The sequence below is a fragment of the Bemisia tabaci genome, chromosome 1 (assembly GCF_918797505.1).
Source record: "Bemisia tabaci chromosome 1, PGI_BMITA_v3".
Lineage (NCBI taxonomy): Eukaryota > Metazoa > Arthropoda > Insecta > Hemiptera > Aleyrodidae > Bemisia > Bemisia tabaci.
The window spans coordinates 685,316-705,669 of record NC_092793.1 but is presented as its reverse complement, the minus strand read 5'-3'; the positions used below and the strand labels follow the sequence as shown (position 1 = coordinate 705,669).

The 20,354-nt window shown below is 38.6% G+C and overlaps 1 protein-coding gene across 2 annotated transcripts in view; it reads left to right on the top strand.

Annotated features, from left to right (window-relative positions):
* The first annotated feature begins 609 nt into the window (after positions 1-609).
* Positions 610-20,354, top strand: part of mio (GATOR complex protein mio) — a 79,205-nt gene continuing 59,460 nt past the window's right edge. The window contains exons 1-4 of one of the 2 annotated variants that reach the window (XM_019055701.2): positions 610-803; positions 7,101-7,237; positions 12,389-12,586; positions 14,369-14,677. In XM_019055701.2, coding sequence (XP_018911246.1) covers positions 7,117-7,237; positions 12,389-12,586; positions 14,369-14,677 — 628 coding nt within the window. In that variant the 5' untranslated portion in view covers positions 610-803; positions 7,101-7,116. Of the gene's footprint in view, positions 1,071-7,100; positions 7,238-12,388; positions 12,587-14,368; positions 14,678-20,354 lie in introns of both variants that reach the window. The other variant, XM_019055699.2, reaches the window with a different exon arrangement.

Here is a 20,354-nt window from a genome sequence, read left to right as displayed (position 1 = left end):
GACGTTTCGAGCTGCTACCAGCTCATTTTCAGCTGCAAAAACACATAAAAACAAGTAAAAAATTGAGTGGCGACCTGACCCCAGCCGTTATTATGAGTGGTTACGTGATAACGGCTGAGGTCAGGTCGCCACTCAATTTTTTACTTGTTTTTATGTGTTTTTGCAGCTGAAAATGAGCTGGAAGCAGCTCGAAACGTCTTACCTTTTAGTGTTTCAATAATTTTTAGCCTTGTTTACTCGTATTTTAATTAATTCTCCTTCTTTATTTATTTCCACCTTAATTATTTAATCTGGAAATATTGAACCACATAAATTCTACTGAGAAACTAATTCTTGAATTCTTCGGAACGTTTCATCCCACAAAAATCTGAAAAAGAAGTATTCTCCCGCCGAAAATCTGCTGAAAATAGCCAAAATTTCAGTTTTGGTTCCTAGTTTTAAATGCCCATGGATTTTCCCGCCAATGGCGCTCACAAAACTACTCACGCTCCACAGATTAGTCACGCTATACAGGTACTCTACGCTCCTCCGCCGATGTTAGCGATCTGGCCTATCTGGACTAATCTGTGTTCCTGCCATGAGAGTATGTACCGTACGTACTCTATGTCTTTGCCTGCGAAAAGTAAACATCCTATTTGCCACCAGCCACTGTATTTAGTTCTGCATTTTCTCTCCTGATTTTCTCTCTGAGTTTCAATTCTGAATTTCTGAGTCTGGTCTGACTGTATCTAGACTGTATCAAGCTCAAGTGATGATATCAGTTTTCAGTACTTTTCAGAGCTATGTGCGGAGTTTTCAATATGGTATTTAACTTAAGTATCGTAATTATAACTGATGTATTGACTCCAGAGCTCGAGCTTCCCCGCAAGGAAAATTTCTTTCAAGTTACAGCATTGGAAGTACGCAAGTAAAAAGTATTGTCCACAGAAGGATCGATCATATTGTCTCATAAGCCTTAACACATTCACGGTGCCTTTAGCAAATAGTTCTCACTTCTCAGCTTCGTTTGCTTTTGAAGACTTACAGACTGAGTGTGTTGAAGCAGTTGAGTTCACTTTCATAGCCTTCAGGTAACTTAAAAATGTTACTAGTAGCAAAGAAATTTAATTTCAGGGTTTGATTCTCTTAAGGTGAATCCAGGCTTGGAACTTCGCGATTTGGCCACCACGTCGCGCTGCTCAGAATAGCCGTATGTATGTGCCAAAATAATAAAAACCGTTATACTCCTTAAGATTGGGGATCCAGGGGACATAGCAACATACTTGAGGAACACTCAGTAAAAAAATCTTCTTAAAAATAAAGTCGTAACTACGGTGGAGAGTAACTCCCATCGCGGCAAAGGGAGAGAGAGAGACAGGACATGAGGGATTCGGTTGCGTGCCCGGCGGCCGCAGTTGAGCTGAAAGTCTCAGCCGTACTTACTCTGCGCTTGTAATTCTAATTGCCAATATTTTTGGCTCAAAAAATCAAGCAAAGAATAATCTATATCTTGTGGATCTGCTTTCTGTAATTTGAACAATATTATAGGGATGTCGATACTTATCCGATACTTGCAAAGTATCGATACTTTCGATCGATACTTAACGATACTCGGCATCGATACTCCACGATATCGATACCATGCAGTATCGATGCCAAGACTCCAGTATCGACGGTATCGATACTTAATCTGATTTGGCCATGAAGAAGGCCTCTTTTTCTTTTTTAAAAAATTCTCTCCCCGCTATTTCACCTTCATGATGCACTGTGAGAAACGACGGAGTAATCAAGTTTCTCAAGATGATTATACTTCAATAAAAATGGTAAAAGCTCAGTTCGATAACTGTAATTAAGGGCTCAAAATAGTTGGCTAAGGACGCGAACAGGGCTTTTTCGTAAATCTGGCGGAATTTAACGGCCGACAGACATATGCACACTCAGAATCACGGCATAGTAATAGTATCGATGGTATCGATACTTCAGCTCGATGATCGATACCGGTATCGATGCTTAGAGTCGATACCAGTATCGATACCGAGTATCGATACTTCCCTGAGTATCGATACCTCCCTGAGTATCGACATCCCTACAATATTATTTCAGTAATCGTTGAAGGAAAGTGAAATTCTCAGTGGTGACTGGTGGCGCTATCTCTTATCTTGAATTATCCCTAATCGAACCCTGGATTCACCTTAACTGAAGGCATAGTCTTGGAAACCGGTAAGAGTTCATTCTAAGACAAGTTCTTTATTGGAATTCTGAGGATTATTTTTGGATCCTGCCTGCAGCGGAATGCCGCGGACTGCAATGCATCATGAGGTTCTTTTAGCTCTGACCCGCAGCATGGTCCATGTCCATTATAACTCAAGAGAATGTTGGACAACTTTCCTAAGGAGGCTGTAATCGTGGTTCATATCTGGGTACTGGTTAGAAACCCAGTTTTCATCTCTGATTTCCTTTGAGTTTTTTCGCATAGGCTTAAGTAATATTGAAATGAATTTCCAGAAACTCATTGCGTTTTACAGGGTGTACCAAAAGTCCGTCCCACCCCTGCTAACTTTTGAACGAATTGAGCTAGGGTAATGAAACTTTGGGAATGTTCCTATCTCAAAGGAGACCTTTTTTTGTGGGGGTCAAAATTTTGGTCCCCCCTCAGGGGGGGCCCGGGGGGCCCCCAACTTTTTATTTTCAAATGGCAACCCCTATCTTGTGATACCTCATTCGAAAAAGCATAAGAAACTAAGAATTTTGGCGCAAACCGCAGATCAATATCTTAATTTTTGACCGAGTTATGATAGGTCAAAGGTCAAATTTGACCTATTTTCAAAAAATCATAACTCCGGTTCAAATTATCGTAAGGAAAAAAATAAAACGGGAAAATTTACCAAATTGTGTCCGCTTTTAAGTAAAAATTGCAGAAATCACTTCGATTTAATTTTAAGGGGGGGCTCGGACCCCCAAATACGTCAATTCAAAGGTCATTCAATTTTCCCGCGAAATAAGCCAATTTCCCCTAGATTTGCCTCCACATTATCTCAGTAAGGTCAAAATCAGTTCAACATTACGTTGGCAAGTCCCCAAAGAGCCGTATGCAAAAACGACGTTTTTCGCCCCCCCACTAAAACTTATTCAAACTTCGTCTATCAGTTACTAATACTGGAGCGCTTCTTTCCCCAAATTTTCAGACCCCCAAAAAATTTTGGGGGGGACGCTAGGGGGGTGGAAGTCTAAACCTGTGAACCTTGATATCTTTCGAACGAAACTAGATATTGAGGCCCAGTTTGGACGAAAAATCGTCTAAAATTGCAAACTTTCAGATTCTAAAGGTCAAAATACCAAAATTAAATTTTTAAAGTAACTTATGTGCTGTTTTTCAGTTTTTAAGGAAAAACAATTTCTTTTAAACAGATTAAACTGAAATTTCACATTTTTTGATTTGAACCAAAACCAGTTTTTTAAATTGCTCGTCTTTTTCCGCATCCAACGAGTGGTCGTATAAGCTGGGGAACCGAACGGTTCCGGAGTTATGATCGATTGAAGTTTCCGCTCAACGCGCGCCGACCGATTTTCGCGCGCAAAAAAGTCGGATTTGACTGTTATTAAATCAGATTGAATGTTCAAACTGAGCAAAATGCATTATTAGGGACTCTTGAGGGTCGCTGAGTTTAGAAATTACAGGTACTTCCAAAAAATTCACGTTTTTAAAATTACAGCTCCGTTGCGCTATTTTAGAGGCCCACTGAGCGGCCGGTCGGCCGCTCAGTGGTCCTGTACGGAGCTGTAATTTTAAAAACGTGAATTTTTTGGAAGTACCTGTAATTTCTGAACTCAGCGACCCTTAAGAGTCCCTAATAATGCATTTTGCTCAGTTTGAACATTCAATCTGATTTAATAACAGTCAAATCCGACTTTTTTGCGCGCGAAAATCGGTCGGCGCGCGTTGAGCGGAAACTTCAATCGATCATAACTCCGGAACCGTTCGGTTCCCCAGCTTATACGACCACTCGTTGGATGCGGAAAAAGACGAGCAATTTAAAAAACTGGTTTTGGTTCAAATCAAAAAATGTGAAATTTCAGTTTAATCTGTTTAAAAGAAATTGTTTTTCCTTAAAAACTGAAAAACAGCACATAAGTTACTTTAAAAATTTAATTTTGGTATTTTGACCTTTAGAATCTGAAAGTTTGCAATTTTAGACGATTTTTCGTCCAAACTGGGCCTCAATATCTAGTTTCGTTCGAAAGATATCAAGGTTCACAGGTTTAGACTTCCACCCCCCTAGCGTCCCCCCCAAAATTTTTTGGGGGTCTGAAAATTTGGGGAAAGAAGCGCTCCAGTATTAGTAACTGATAGACGAAGTTTGAATAAGTTTTAGTGGGGGGGCGAAAAATGTCGTTTTTGCATACGGCTCTTTCGGGAAAAGTTAGAAAAAAACGAAATTCAAACGGTCAAATTTAATCACCTTAAATTTCGTTTTTTTTAAACTTTTCCCGAAATTTGGGGACTTGCCAACGTAATGTTGAACTGATTTTGACCTTACTGAGATAATGTGGAGGCAAATCTAGGGGAAATTGGCTTATTTCGCGGGAAAATTGAATGACCTTTGAATTGACGTATTTGGGGGTCCGAGCCCCCCCTTAAAATTAAATCGAAGTGATTTCTGCAATTTTTACTTAAAAGCGGACACAATTTGGTAAATTTTCCCGTTTTATTTTTTTCCTTACGATAATTTGAACCGGAGTTATGATTTTTTGAAAATAGGTCAAATTTGACCTTTGACCTATCATAACTCGGTCAAAAATTAAGATATTGATCTGCGGTTTGCGCCAAAATTCTTAGTTTCTTATGCTTTTTCGAATGAGGTATCACAAGATAGGGGTTGCCATTTGAAAATAAAAAGTTGGGGGCCCCCCGGGCCCCCCCTGAGGGGGGACCAAAATTTTGACCCCCACAAAAAAAGGTCTCCTTTGAGATAGGAACATTCCCAAAGTTTCATTACCCTAGCTCAATTCGTTCAAAAGTTAGCAGGGGTGGGACGGACTTTTGGCACACCCTGTATGTAATATTACATACATATTCCATTTCAGCACCAATTGGAAGTTTACTTTTTACGAAATTGGTGGCATCAAATTTTCACCAAATTTTGCATGAAGTTTCTTGGTAAAGTGAAAATTGGCCTCCGGCAAATTTATGCGCAGCGCAAGCGCCGGCAAATGGGTGGAGCTTCGCCCCCCATCATGGTGCGAGGATCGCACAAGACTTTCTCGCTGAAGCCGGCGCTCCGTGCCGGCATAGGCACTTTCACTGGAGTATTTGGGAAAATACAGCCAGCTTCTCAAAATCATAAAGTTTCGATTGAAATTTTGATTGAACGATAATAGTTATGAAATTTTTATCCAAACCACTAAACTTGATTGTATATCTAATCATGATATGTGATGAATTGATACATTAAGAATGGTCTTCTAGATATTATGAGGCATCTTCAATCAAATAAAACTGGGGAAAGAAAAGAAAAGACAAAAGTCACATCAGTCTGAAGACAGCAATCATCAGTTGGCCCATTTGTTAGCATGTAAATTTCTGTTGAATGGTGCACTTTTTGGATGTGACATTTGTCTATTCTTTTCTTTCCCCAGTTCTAATTGATTAATGATGCCTCGTAGTGAAGACGGCAATCCTTAAATATATATATCCTAGCTTTTCTATGATTCATTAGTATCTATTGAATTTATTGACATCATAATTTAGATACGATTATATATTCTAATCTTTCCTTAAGCACGGTTAAAAGCTATTAAAAACCTACTTCCACGGGCAGAATCATTATGTGATGTTTTTATAGTCTTAAAATGAAACGGGTATTGCCGAGCATCAATCCCAAGTTTTAAAGTTGGCGGTCGAATCTCCTCGCTTGAAATGATTCACCACCCGCCCACGGAAAGCGTCAGCTCCTTAGCTCCGTGTGTTGAAACAACAGAAAATTTGGACCGTGATAAACAAACGCGCTTTTGTGTAATCATTAATCATTAAATCAATCATGTTCATGCAGTATTACTATATTCAAGTTCAGTACCTTGTAAAAAGGAACCGCGAAAGATGGAATCCGCAGGGATTCTAAATTCATTAACAACAAACGTATTAGTTTCTAATAAAGATCTAAGTGTAAGTTCTAGTGTTAGCTTCGATGATAGTATGTAGGTACCTGATTAGTTGTCTCAGTTTGTTAAGTGTATATCTACGGAGTAATTTTGGAGACAGTATATCAAGCATTTGAAATCTTAGGTTTCATCTAACTCAAAACACTTGCTGCTAATACCAAGGAGTCTTCCGTTCCTTGAGTGTTCAGCCCAATATGGCGATTTGCTATAGGCCCCTCTTCAACATGAGATTAGTCCAAAGATCTCTTAGGAACTTAAATTAATGGCCCAGGTGGTGCTTTTGTGCCACCTTTCATAGAATTAAAGGCATATTTCAAAATCTACAGTCCATCAAAGTGAGCTCCTCGTGTGATCAAAGTGCTCTCGCTATATGACGCGTAACCCTTCAATTTTTAGTTTAGTCCGAAGATCTCTTAGGGACTACAGACCCTAATTAATGACCCAGGTGGTGCTTTTGTGCTAACTTTCAAATAATTAAAGGCATTTTTTTTACAGTCCTTCAATATGAGCTTTCCATGTGATTTTGCTAAGAATCGACCTAGGCCCCTAGCCTCCCCCCCAATTTTAGCGCACCCTAAAATCGTTTGACGTGCATAAGGAGAACATAGATACTTATGGTCTTCTCTATCAATTTTGAATGAAATTTAACAGATAGATTCTGAGGTATGGCTGTACACTGATTTGGGGGACCCCTGACGGACAGACACACATCTTTTCAAGTCAGGTTATTTTTACTTTAGGGACCTTAAAACGTCTAGAAATGATGGAAATGTCAACTTTTTTGTTGTTTCCCTTGGAGGATGACAATACTTCCTCTACCCCAGGGAAGCGAGGAAGTAAAAATCTCTGCTTCTTTCAACAAACTCATTTTAAGGTAGTCTTTACCTGTAAGGGGAAGTTTGCCATAACTGATTTTTGAGATTTTAATGGCATTGGCTTGTTATTCTTATCTTATCCCTCAGTTTCAGCTTGCCCATCATGAGTACTCCTCGTTTAGAAGTTCAGTGGTCACCTGTTCATCCGGATAGATTTATCACTTGGGGCACTGAAATTTTCCTGTACGAAACAGTGGAAATCAAAGAAGAAACCAAAGCATCATGTAAGCCACTGTATTTTACCTTAGTTTGTTTTATTCTATTTTTGCATAATTTGGTTCATCTACCACCAACCCTCCACCATATTTTATGTGCCCGTCCAACAGTTTTCCACATTCTGCCCAATAGCCCTCCTCTGAAGGACCCTGTACACTCCTTATGGGAACGTGTACCAAGTTCCATTTCCAATTGAGCAGGGGTGCAAATTGCCCAAAGGCTGAGAGGTACTTGTTATTTTTCTAGATTTTTCAGATTGCAATTCTTGTGGAATGCTTATTGTGACTTTGGCACACATTCTAAAATTAACAAGAAATTCCACAAAAGTTTGATGAGCGCATTGTGCTGACCCTCTTGCGAAAACCTAGCGCGAAGCTGAAAATTGCAGAGGCATGAAACAATTTTCACTTTGGTTTGTGAGATTTTCTTAAAAACTTGGCATCCTCGTATTTGTCCGACTTTTACCCAAATTATCTCTTCCATCACCATAATAGCAACAACATTAGCATAAACATTCTTGATAAGAGGTGGCATAGTATCACAGAGAATCCTGAGAGTTTTTTATTAAATACTAATAATGCTCCTCTGGAAGAATTAAAAATAGACCATTCTAAACTCTATATATATATATATATATAATATATATATATAATATATAATATCTCTTGCTGACAATAACCTGCTACCTTCATCAACTTAATCTGAAGTTTAGAAAAATAGATAAGCCAACTAATGTACTATCATTTCCTTGCAAACAGTCAACCTTGTATTAATTGAGGAATGATAAATACAGTTTTTACTATGCCTTAGAATTCGTACCATAATTCTTACCATGTAGAGTCAGGAAATAAAAATAATTGCTTCATTGTTTGCATTTTTATTGGCCAACTATGTTCACAGTGAAACTTTCATCTACTTGGTGGTAATGAAGGTAAATATTTATTCTTCGCTTATTTGGATGAGAATTACCTACATCATGTATGACATACTGTGACACTGGGTGCCGCTATTAGGTACTCTACTGATATTGCAACGATACTGGAAAAATTCATAACTCAGGGTGTTGTCTTGCAAGCTATAGAGCTAGGATTAGGTAGTCATATTCGATCCTTTCAGATTCTTTCATCATTCAGAAATAAAAAACTAAATTCAGCTTGAATAGGCACATTTCTAGGAAGGAATGTGACGGATAATTTATGTCTCATCGTCATCTCACTTATCACACAATGCTTCGTATCCTCATCTTGATGAGAGCAGGCGAAGATTTGAAATGCGCGCTACGCCGGCTACGCGCTACAGATTCGGTAGTCGCCTGGCAAAAGTGGTACCCGCCTGACGTCACAAAACTTCAAGATGGCAACAAAAATCAAACTGGGACAGTAATTAAAGAAAAAGACTGTGGTGGTTACAAAGGAATACCTAAATGATCATTCATTTTTTCGAACCCTTATAATTTAAAAAAATTAATTTGAAGTACGTATTTGGAGACTTTACACTTAACTGAGAGAACATCCAATGCCCAGCATGAGCATTGGAAACGTCATTTGTGAACTCATAATCCTTAAACGACGGATTGGTTTTTCTCTATGCACTATAGCCATTTTTGACGTATGCTCAATCACTGGATCTGGATGGCGGGAAGAATCTTGATATTACTGATCTCTACTGACCATTTTTATAGTATGACAGCACTGTGGCTGTACCATGTGTCATTTATTGACGCACATTCAACAATACATACTGGTGATGAATAGTGATGATGAGTTCGAGTGGATTCGTACGATGTGAATTATCCTTCTGTGTCAAGTACTGTAAATGACTTACCTGGAGTGAGGTACGGCAAATATGATCGGTGTGTCCGGCAAGGTATAGACACTAGTAACTAGTGTTAAGGTAAAATGTGGGATCCTGACGAAAGAGAGCTCCGCAACCCAGCAAGAACCAATTTTGGTACAGCACTGAATGACTTGCCAGAAGATAAATTGAAGGCGAAATAAAAATTATCACACTAAACACAGAATACTAGCACACTTGTTCCTTCTTTTAGTTCATACGACACGATCAAAATTATTGCAATAAAGTTGAAATTCACTGTGCGAGCTGATGAGCTTTTGACCATGATGAAGAACGGACACATAACCTAAAATGTCAACAAACCTGTTGTTGTTGTGGTGAGCAATTTGAATTTTGAAATGACCTACTGATTAAAAAAGCTTGTTGTCCGCCTGGCTGGATACAGCAATTTCTTCATCGATTCGCAATGGCATTGCAAATTTTTGGACTTGCATGAGAGAAAAAAGTCTGATCTATAGACTGAAATTCTTGGATTTTGAAACGAATCGTTCTACTTCTCTAAATTTACCGTCAACTGAGAGCACCGTCGGCGGGAGGCCAAGATTTCTTGTGGGAAAACAGTACTTTCTCCGCCAGAAAGCCATGAATTTTGATGGTCGAGGGCTCCAAATATTCACCAAACTCCAATCCACAGGCTGAAATTTTCCGATTTTGAAATAAAGGCTCAGATTTTCAGAAAATTAGTCTTGACTGCAGTAATTTGATGAAAACAGCCATCGACGGTGGCGCTCCCTGGGCGGAGAAATTCCTAAAAAAAAACTGTAGATCCACCTTTATTGCTCCAAAAAATCGGGGAACATTCCTGTGAACTATGTGCACTCACTAGTTTTCAAAACTGCAAGAATTATGAATTACTGAACAAGCTCATTAAATGGTCAGATTCAAATGAAACTCGGGGAACCTATAATTCTTGGGTCGCTAAATTCAAATTTGACCTTAGTTTTACAAAATTCTCAAATCCAAGATGGCGGCAGACCCTAAATACTTAAAATCTAGAAAAAAATTCTAACTTTGATTCGAATGCCACAGTAAATTACGGTTAAGTCGTTTGAAGGTCACCAGACTACACTTTGGTGGTTCATTTTTGCAAAAATGATGCGTTTACCAGAGCAAAAGGCTTTAAAATGAGTATTTTTCCCAGGAAAAGACAAGAATTTATCGTAATTGAATAAATTCACCATTTTATTTTTTTGTCTCTCAGTCCTGACTAGAGCATAATACATACAGTAAGTATGGTGGTTTTCGTGTTAGCAAGATATTTAGATGCCTTCCTGAAAGAAAGCAGAGGAGTGGGGGGGGGGGAGGTAAAGGCCAAGGTATAGAGTTCCCCCTCCCTGGATAGAAACGTCCTCCAAAAAATGTTCATTTCTGGCGTTTTTTTTTTAAAAATAATACTTCACTCTTTGATCGTCAGACCCTGCTTCGAAAAGTTTCGGGGCATACTTTAGAATACCTAAAAATTAACAGACTTTACATTGTTATATTTCTTGGAAGCAGTTCAATCATTTTACGCTGATTTTTATGGTTACAAATGTTACTAGAAAGATTTTAGGTGGAATGATAAAGAACTATTTCATAAAGTAAATACAAGAAAGCGGAACTACAATTTCTACTGAGATCTAATATCCGTGCTTGAATGCCTTTCCCCATCAGTCTCTTCCAAGCAATTAGCTCCCAGTAATATGGCTTGCGATCATCAAGCTCGAGTTCCCTTGGGGGGGGGGGGGGGAGTCAAACTGAGGATCTCCTGATCATAAGGCTAGCACTACAACCATTACACCACAGGAAGGCGAGTTGGTAAATGTGTATACTTGTGAAAGCTCAAGAATGAAAAAATTACCCTCGTTTTATCCAGTTACCTATATCATTTCTCTAGATAAAATATAATTTCGCTTGAAAATGTGTTTTCCCGCCAAAAAATCCAATTTTTCCGGAAAACTGGCATAGAAACCTATTATACTCTGTTAGAGGAACATATGTATAACATTTCTACATTTCTGCACCAATAAGAATGAATCCGCAAGAAACCGTGATAACGAAAAGTTGAAGTCAAGGTCATTTTTGGCTCATTTTTAGGCAAAACTTTGGAGTCCCGTAATGGCCACAGCGATTTAAACGATATTAAAAACGATTACACCATTAAAAAGTGCTTACTTTGAGCTATTTGTTCCATATTTGATGGGGGATCCACGCCGACTTTTGACAAAACACGAGGCAATATGTGATGATGTGCACCTCGAATTCTCCCATTCGCTTATTAACCTCTGAGTATGTGAAGTTTGCCACCATATATCTGACCTTAAAAACACTTAAATAAAATTTGATAGGTCATTTCACACTTGCCAAAGGATGTAGATTAGGGCAGCATGCTCGCTCGCCAGATTTTCGCACTTTCAAAAATCGGATTTTTGGCCACAATTTGGCGCTCTTAGACCATAGTACGCCGTGAATCTTCGAATCTACTCGTCATAGACGGGAAGATGGCGGCGACGAAGCCAACCTGCTTACTACCGACACGCCGCCGTTGTTGACATCACGATTTCTCGTTTGCGGTTAAGTAAGTTCTGTGTGAATGTTTCATATCCTATACAAATCTGTATGGCATTCTGATTGAAAAGCTTAAGGTTTATCTACAGCTCCGTGAAATAAGAAATTTCTCCGCGCAGGGGGCGCCACCGCTGTGTTTTGATTTTTTGGTCCACGCTATTAGAGTCCGCACAGCTCCACGTGAGTCCTCGAGCGTTTATGAAAGTTAAAGGAATTTCTGTTTAAACCGAAGTCATAAGTTCTAGCCATAACATTTTTCTTCCTATTGACACTAAAAACGACGTGAAACCTATGAACGCGCTGTTCAAACGCCGTTTTAGGCCACCCTAATGTTTGGCACTTTCAAATAAACTTTTCTCCAGTTTGCAGTCATAAAAAAAATTAGGAAAAAAAACTGTAAGCTTCGGTCACTTACTACTTTTGAATGACACAATAATAATAAAAAAAACCACTTAACTGACTCATTAGGAAGTTAGAAAAAACTAGACATACATACATATGAGTCGCTTTCATAGCGCTCTTTGGCGCTTTACGACGCCTAATCGCCACAAAGCTCGGTCTTCCCACATGTCATCAGAGAGCTGACACTCTCTCATCTCATTTAACACCCCCTGTCGCCAACCTCTCACTGGGCGTCCCCTACGCCTAAAAACTAGACACCTTGTATTAATTTGGTCAAATAGAGGGGGTGGAAGGGACTTTTGGGACACTCTGTATAGAAGATTTATCCTAAGTATTTTTTTATGGTCATGATGCAGGTGTATTTCTTTCGGACAACACAGTTGCGCACCTCCTTGCAAGCAATTCTAATCATCATTATGTCAAATGTGTGGACATTTATCCGCACCCTCAGCCAGATGTTCTGCTTGCGATTGGCCAAGCCAATGGCAAAGTCGTTCTCACTAGTTTTGGCAGTTCTGTCTTCGACAACATGGGACTCACTGGCATTGAAATAGGTAAAACTTTTTTGCATTGCTTGTTCATTTCTGAATTGTTGCCAAAGTCAGCTTCTCAGCTTCTGAAAGACGGTTTCAACAAAGCCATAGAGCAAAAAAAGGAGGTGTGTGCATTCCGGACATCTTGGATTTTGTTGATGACATAGTGTGTACATACGATTTTTATCATTGATTTCAGTGGAAATGGTGTAGTTTATGGACAAAATTCGTTCAATGTAAAGTGTTTGAAATTATAACATGAGTTGATTCAAGCAAAAAACTCGGACGTTATGGTCCGGGGTAAGCAATCCTCAAGATGCCAACACCTCCTTTTTTTTCTATGCAACAAAGCTTTGTACTGTGGGCCTTGGTTTATAAATAAGCATTGTCAATTCTAACAGTTTTGACAGGCCATTTGTCACCAAAATGAACAAGGTTGTGAATTCTATACCAATCTACATTTTTTACTGCGATGTCTATAGTTGTAAAACTCCCTCTCGAAGAACTTTCTTTTAACATCTTCTTGATTAAATATTTGTTTTTGTGTAATCTCTTCAGGCCAATTTTCATAATGTATCTCCACTTGATGTGTTATCTACTTCATTTGCATGTACTATCTTTTATTAAGGTTTTTATTGTCAAAATTTATCTTAATCTAATGTATTGCCATCTTTTTTTTGTTATTTTGTTGTTTGGTGGTTTTGAATGATTTAGTTAATAGGTGTTCATTGCCTGTTGCAACTGTAACAAATGAATAAATAAACCTGTAATCAGCCTGACTAAATTTCCCATGCCCAATATTCTATCATGTTTTACTGTAGTGAAAACTAACTGAAAATTTTGCATTGAAACTCTCAATGAATTGCCCCAAAATCATGGAGAATTGATTCACACACAATGGAAAAACCATGAATAGAGTCGGGAAAAGTTAAAAAGAATCAGATTTTAAAAAAATTTAGTGTAATCACTTGCACTTAAAATTCACTCATTGGCATACGTTTTGGAGCCCATAATGCTTTACCGCAGCCAACAAAGAACTCAAGGAACAAGTGGATGAGCATTTGCTGATGGCCTAGGATGGAGTATAAGGTGCTCAGAAATGCCACCCAATAAAAAATTGTAAGTTCAAGTGAGTATGCTAAAAACATTTGAAAAATTTTATTCAGGCTCACAAATCTTCACCTCAGCATGTTGCTTCTTTCTCTGTTTAGAAGAAAATAAAATAAAAAATAAATAAATAATGGAATGAATAAATATATATGAGGCGAAATTAGGCAATGCCTGATCTGCCATGCTAAGGAAGAGCGCTGTAAGAGCCTTCAGGTGTTACCGAATCGCCATTGATGGTCACTTAAATACTAATTGAATGAAATTTTACCACTTTTTTCACATCATATTCTTCATTTTCTTGAACTGATGGAGCATGCCTTAAAAGAAATGAAAATAATATTATCTGAGGCATAAATAGATTGCATGTAGCAGGAGGGCACCAACGCATTAACTTAGTTCTCAAAACCATGTAATTTCTCTTTCTTAAATAATAAAATACTACTTCAACACTAAAAAAACTACTAAACCTGGGTAAAGTAGTATTATTACTCAATTGTTTTTCTTTAACATTAACCATTTTCTTGCAGAACAACAGAAACTATTTGTTATCCTAGGAATCCTTTGGGTCAAGATGAAGGTTTTTTACAACACCAAATACATTTTGAAGATCTAAATTGTTCATTCGTGAAAAACCTTTGATTTTACTTGTTAATTTTCACTGCATAGCATAACTACCCATGCTTTACTGTATAGGTCCAAGGCATGCTAGACAGTGTAACTCAGTAGCATGGAATCCGTCTGATGGACACTTGTTGGCAAGTGCACTAGACAAACACAGAGCAGATCATGCAGTACAAGTTTGGGATGTGCAAAAGTACCCTATCCAGCAGCGACAGTTTCCTACGCACTTTGTCAGCTCCCAACCTTCAGCTGAGTATAGTCGCCCAGTTGTTGAATTTGGTCTTGCAGATGTTGCTCACTCACTAGCTTGGTTCAAGGAGAATCCGCGAATCCTCGTTGTAGGTGTTAATAATAAGCAGCTCCGGATTGTGGATATCAGAGGTCTCACTTCACTTGAATTTTTTCATTTTTTAACATTTTTCACATTCTGCTATGCCTCTGATTTTTGCAGAGACAAGAGTTTTTTATGGGCAGTCTGAAGGAAATTAAATGAATTTGCTTCATCCACTCAAGATATCTTCAGGATCTTGTAGTAGGGTGTCATCGCTATCTCTTAGCCAACATTGAAAATACTCCCGTCGAGCTCTTCAAAAATAAAACCAATTTTTGTTTTTGGGCCTAAAATGGTGTCCTTCATTTTTTAAGTTTCATTCCAAAGAAAACAATACAATGTGTGTATAGATTCCTACATAATATTTGACAATAAATCAACTACGTTGGGTCCTGAATTGTTCTGAGGCTCTCTAGACTGGGAAAGAGTTTTTTTACTGTTCTTTGCTTTTTTCTCCATTTTTTACTCCTAGTTAGGTCGAGAAAAGTGTTGTTGTCATTGTCGATCTTATCGTAATTTTGACCGAGAAATCAAATTTTCTGTATACTACATTGCTCTGAGGCTTTGGGGTCATAGAATTGCTGCTTCTATGCTTTTTCCAATGGTTGAAATTTTCCAGGCTCAAAACCGACTCCGGGTTCGGTTGTGTTAAGTTGTGAGAAGTGAGATCGTATGCTGGGTCAGATTTGATGGAAAATCAAAATTGCCGAAATGTTGTGCATTTCTTGGGGAGAACATTTCTTTTACTTCAAAGTATGATTCTAGCCACAGTCAATCCATATGAAGACCCCAAAATTCGCAAAAAATTGGCCATGATACTTTAAGAAAGCCATGAAACATTGTTTCTCAACATGGGAGTTCTTTTAGCAATTTCGCATCAACTGTAATAGTCTAAGAGCCAGCTGCATTTTTGGCGCCACTACTCCGGCACGCTTGAAACTTTGCAGAGACATAGTTCTGACCTCCCTAGTAACGGATTGGGCAATATCAGACCTCAAAGGTGGTGCATCTGGCCGCAGCGCTTCCCGAAAAACGGGAAAAAGCGTGCGATGAATCGCAGGGAAACGGCACTTTTCGGTTCCTGAAAAGTATTTTGACGTTGTTTTTCAACCTTTATATTGTACGCACGTATAGTTTTGGTACATGTGAACTTAGTTTTGGCCCGGCTGACAAATTCGAGTTCATGCGGCTGATCGACAGACCCCGAAAATGGGTCTTCCGTGAGATGAAATCGAACAAAAGAGCCAATTTTCGGTTCCTGAAAAGTGCTTTAACGTTGTTTCTTAACATTTGTATTGTACGTCCGTATGGTTTGGGTACATGCGAATTTAGTTTTGGCCCGACAGACGAATTCGATTTCATGCGATCGATCGGTAGACCCCAAAATTTTCAGATCATTCAATCGGATTTTTTCGATTACTGCTAGAGAAAAAAAAGCAAACAGAAACAAATTGTTCCTCCCTTCCCTCGTTTGATCCCAGGGGGCACTATGTCCACTGTACACCATAAAAAAAAAATTGAAACATATAATCAAAATGGTAACGTTGCATGGTGTCAACCGTCACCGTGTCAACAAACAGAAAAAATCTTCCTTAGAAGAAAGATTAAGAAATTAACCCTCTATTACGTAAATTAATTTTGGATGACGGATTTAGATGTATGAATGTTTTTCTGAAAGATCATTTCATTGAAAAACATGAGAATATTAGTCTTAGCAGAGATTACATACCAGAAGAACACTGTACAGGGTGTCCCAAAAGTCCGTACCCCCCCTCGTAACTTTTGAACGGTTGGAGATAGAAAAACGAAACTTTGGGAATGTTTCTATCTTAAAGGGGTCCATCTTCTAGGGGGGGTCAAAATTTTTGTCCCCTCCTCAGGGGCGGGCGCGGGGGCCCCCAACTTTTTTTCTTCTAATGGTAACCCCTATCTTGTGATACATCATTAGAAAAAGCATAAAAACTAAGAATTTTGGCGCAAACTGCAAATCAATATCTTAATTTTTGACCGACTTATGATAGGTCAAAGGTCAAATTTGACCTATTTTCAAAAAAGCATATCTCCGGTTCAAATTATCGTAAAGAAAAAAATAAAACGGGAAAATTTACCAAATTGTAAGCACTTTCAAGTAAAAATCACAGAAATTACTTCAAACTAATTTTAAGGGGGTTTCGGACCTCTAAATACGTCATTTTAAAGGTCACACGATATTCTCGCGAAATGAGCCAATTTCCCCTTACTTTTCCTCAACATAATCTTAGTAAGTTCAAAATTAGTTCAACATTGCGTTTTCAAGTCTCCAAATTTCGAGCAAAGTTCAAAAAACGAAATTTAAGGTGATTCAATTCAACCATTTAAATTTCATTTTTTTAAAACTTTGTTCGAAATTTGGGGACTTGAAAACGCAATGTTGAACTAATTTTGAACTTACTAAGATTATGTTGAGGAAAAGTAAGGGGAAATTGGCTCATTTCGCGAGAATATCGTGTGACCTTTAAAATGACGTATTTAGAGGTCCGAAACCCCCCTTAAAATTAGTTTGAAGTAATTTCTGTGATTTTTACTTGAAAGTGCTTACAATTTGGTAAATTTTCCCGTTTTATTTTTTCTTTACGATAATTTGAACCGGAGATATGCTTTTTTGAAAATAGGTCAAATTTGACCTTTGACCTATCATAAGTCGATCAAAAATTAAGATATTGATTTGCAGTTTGCGCCAAAATTCTTAGTTTTTATGCTTTTTCTAATGATGTATCACAAAATAGGGGTTACCATTTGAAAAAAAAAAGTTGGGGGCCCCCGCGCCCGCCCCTGAGGAGGGGACAAAAATTTTGGCCCCCCCTAGAAGATGGACCCCTTTAAGATAGAAACATTCCCAAAGTTTCGTTTTTCTATCTCCAACCGTTCAAAAGTTACGAGAGGGGGCACGGACTTATGGGACACCCTGTATAATGTGTATCAATAATAACACTGTATATCAATAATAAGCATTTTCTAACCTAATTTAGCAAAACTGAAGTCGGTTCCGCCATTTTTATCCAACAGAAGTCAATCTTGAACTTGTGTAGACGCATTTAAAAACATCGATGCGCTCATAGAGAATTTTTACAAAAAAAAAATACATTAAATTACATACAGGGTTATCCAAAAGTCATTGACCACCCCTTTAACTTTTTTCCAAATTAAGATAGAAGTTAGAAACTTTGGGAATGTTCCTCGGTCTAAGGTAGCAACTTTTTGGTCCCCCCAAAATTTTGAGGGGCGGCCCCCCTTAAGGGGGGCGGGGGCTAACTTTTTTTTTCAAATGGCAACCCCTCCTTTGTGATACCTCATTCGAAAGATAATTAAAAAAGAAAATTTTTGGCGCAAACCGCAGGTCAAAATGTTCATTTTTGACAAAATGGCGGCCGGTCCAAGTTCAAAATGGCGGAAATTTGGCATACCCGTTGTTTATGGACGGATTGGTGTGAAACTCGGAATTCTAGGGTTTTTGAGATGAGAAAAACGATTCTGGCATTGGTTTTCCAGAAAAGTCAGTCCTTTTCAAAATGGTGGCGATCAAAATGGCGGCCTAGAGCGGGAAGTAGATATTTAGGCTGCAAATCGTTGGATTTGCATGAAACTTGGTATCTGGGGGTGTTTCGGCACGAGAAGAACGAATCTTTCATTGGATATCTGAAATTTTGACAAATTCCAAAATGGCGGCGGAAAAATGGCGGGAAATCAGTTTTACGGCTCTTTACCAATGGATTAGCATGAAATTATTTGATATTTCAAGAATCTATTGAAAAATTCCTTTTAATCCAGCCAAAAACCGCCAGGATATCGAATTTCATGCTAATCCATTGGTAAACAGCCGTAAAACTGATTTCCCGCCATTTTTCCGCCGCCATTTTGGAATTTGTCAAAATTTCAGATATCCAATGAAAGATTCGTTCTTCTCGTGCCGAAACACCCCCAGATACCAAGTTTCATGCAAATCCAACGATATGCAGCCTAAATATCTACTTCCCGCTCTAGGCCGCCATTTTGATCGCCACCATTTTGAAAAGGACTGACTTTTCTGGAAAACCAATGCCAGAATCGTTTTTCTCATCTCAAAAAACCCTAGAATTCCGAGTTTCACACCAATCCGTCCATAAACAACGGAGATGCCAAATTTCCGCCATTTTGAACTTTGACCGGCCGCCATTTTGTCAAAAATGAACATTTTGACCTGCGGTTTGCGCCAAAAATTTTCTTTTTTAATTATCTTTTGAATGAGGTATCACAAAGGGGGGGGGGTTGCCATTTGGAAAAAAAAGTTAGCCCCCGCCCCCCTTAAGGGGGGCCGCCCCTCAAAATTTTGGGGGGACCAAAAAGTTGCTACCTTAGACCGAGGAACATTCCCAAAGTTTCAAACTTCCATCTCAATTTGGACAAAAGTTACAGGGGTGGTCAGTGACTTTTGGATAACCCTGTACATGTGTACATGTGCAATAGAAGGTTAAGTCTACTGGAGAGGTTTGGGTCACGTTTATATGTAATTAGATTAGGTTGGTTTAGATCGGGACCTGTACGGTTAGATTAGGTAGGTAAGGTTAGGTTATGTTAGGTTAGAGTAATAGCACAAGAAAAAGAAGACTTGTAATTTGAAAGATGTTATATAGAGAAGCTTTAAGTTTCGTTGACGCCATCATCATCTTTTATATAAGTCAGAATTTTTTTTGGATGTTCATGGTGTCAACAAAAACTTAGAAAAACTGTTTGATGACACTATGATCGTTGACATCATATCGCTGACATGTAAATTGATATCCTCAAAAGTTTCAAGCCCTCCCCATAGAGTGGGGAGCAAAGTACTGGATCGCCGATGAAGTCACTTTTCGAGGCTGTTTTGTCCAGTTCTCCGGGGACTAATGTGCGGCGACTAGCGATGACGCATACGCAGAGACTCGCGCTCGGCGCTCCCCACTCCCGACTCGGCTCCGTTCGTCGGCTAGGTCCACACACATTGAATCGGCAAAGTAGGCCGGTAATAAGTCGGAAATTGAGTCCATATATGAATATTATCCAGGAGTGACATGCATTAATGGATTCATTATGGCTCTGAATATCTATTTCAAGCAAAATTTGCACAAATTAATATAGATGGAATTAAAAAAGTCGAAAAAACACAAGCAGTCGTTGATTTCTCCATAAGCCACCGTGTTAAAAAATGCCGATTGGTTCACACTTTGTATAAGTCAGAAATTAAATCCCTGTATGAATAAAATCCAGGAGTAACATACATGAATAGATTCATTATGGCTTTGACTACCTAATTATGGCTAAATTTGCACAAATTAATATCAATTGAATTAAAAAAATTTGAAAAAAACACAAGCAGTCGTTGCTTTTCCCGTAAGCCGCGCCGTGATAAGAAATGCCGGTCGGTTCACACTTGGGTTAAGTAATTTACGTTCCTTTTTGAATATTATTCAGGAGTATGATACATTAATGGATTCACTATGGCTTTGACTACCTGTTAATAGCAAAATTTGCAAAAATTAATGCTGATTGAATTAAAAATGTCAAAAAAACACAAGCAGTTCTTGATTTCTTCGTAAGCCACCATGCTAATCAGTGCCGTTGGGTTCACACTTGGTTCACCCTTTTCGGAGCACAAGCGGCTCGGAAAGGCCCGTTAATGGATTGACCTCATCGGCGCTCCAGTACATTGCGACTCTATTGTACTCTATGGCCCTC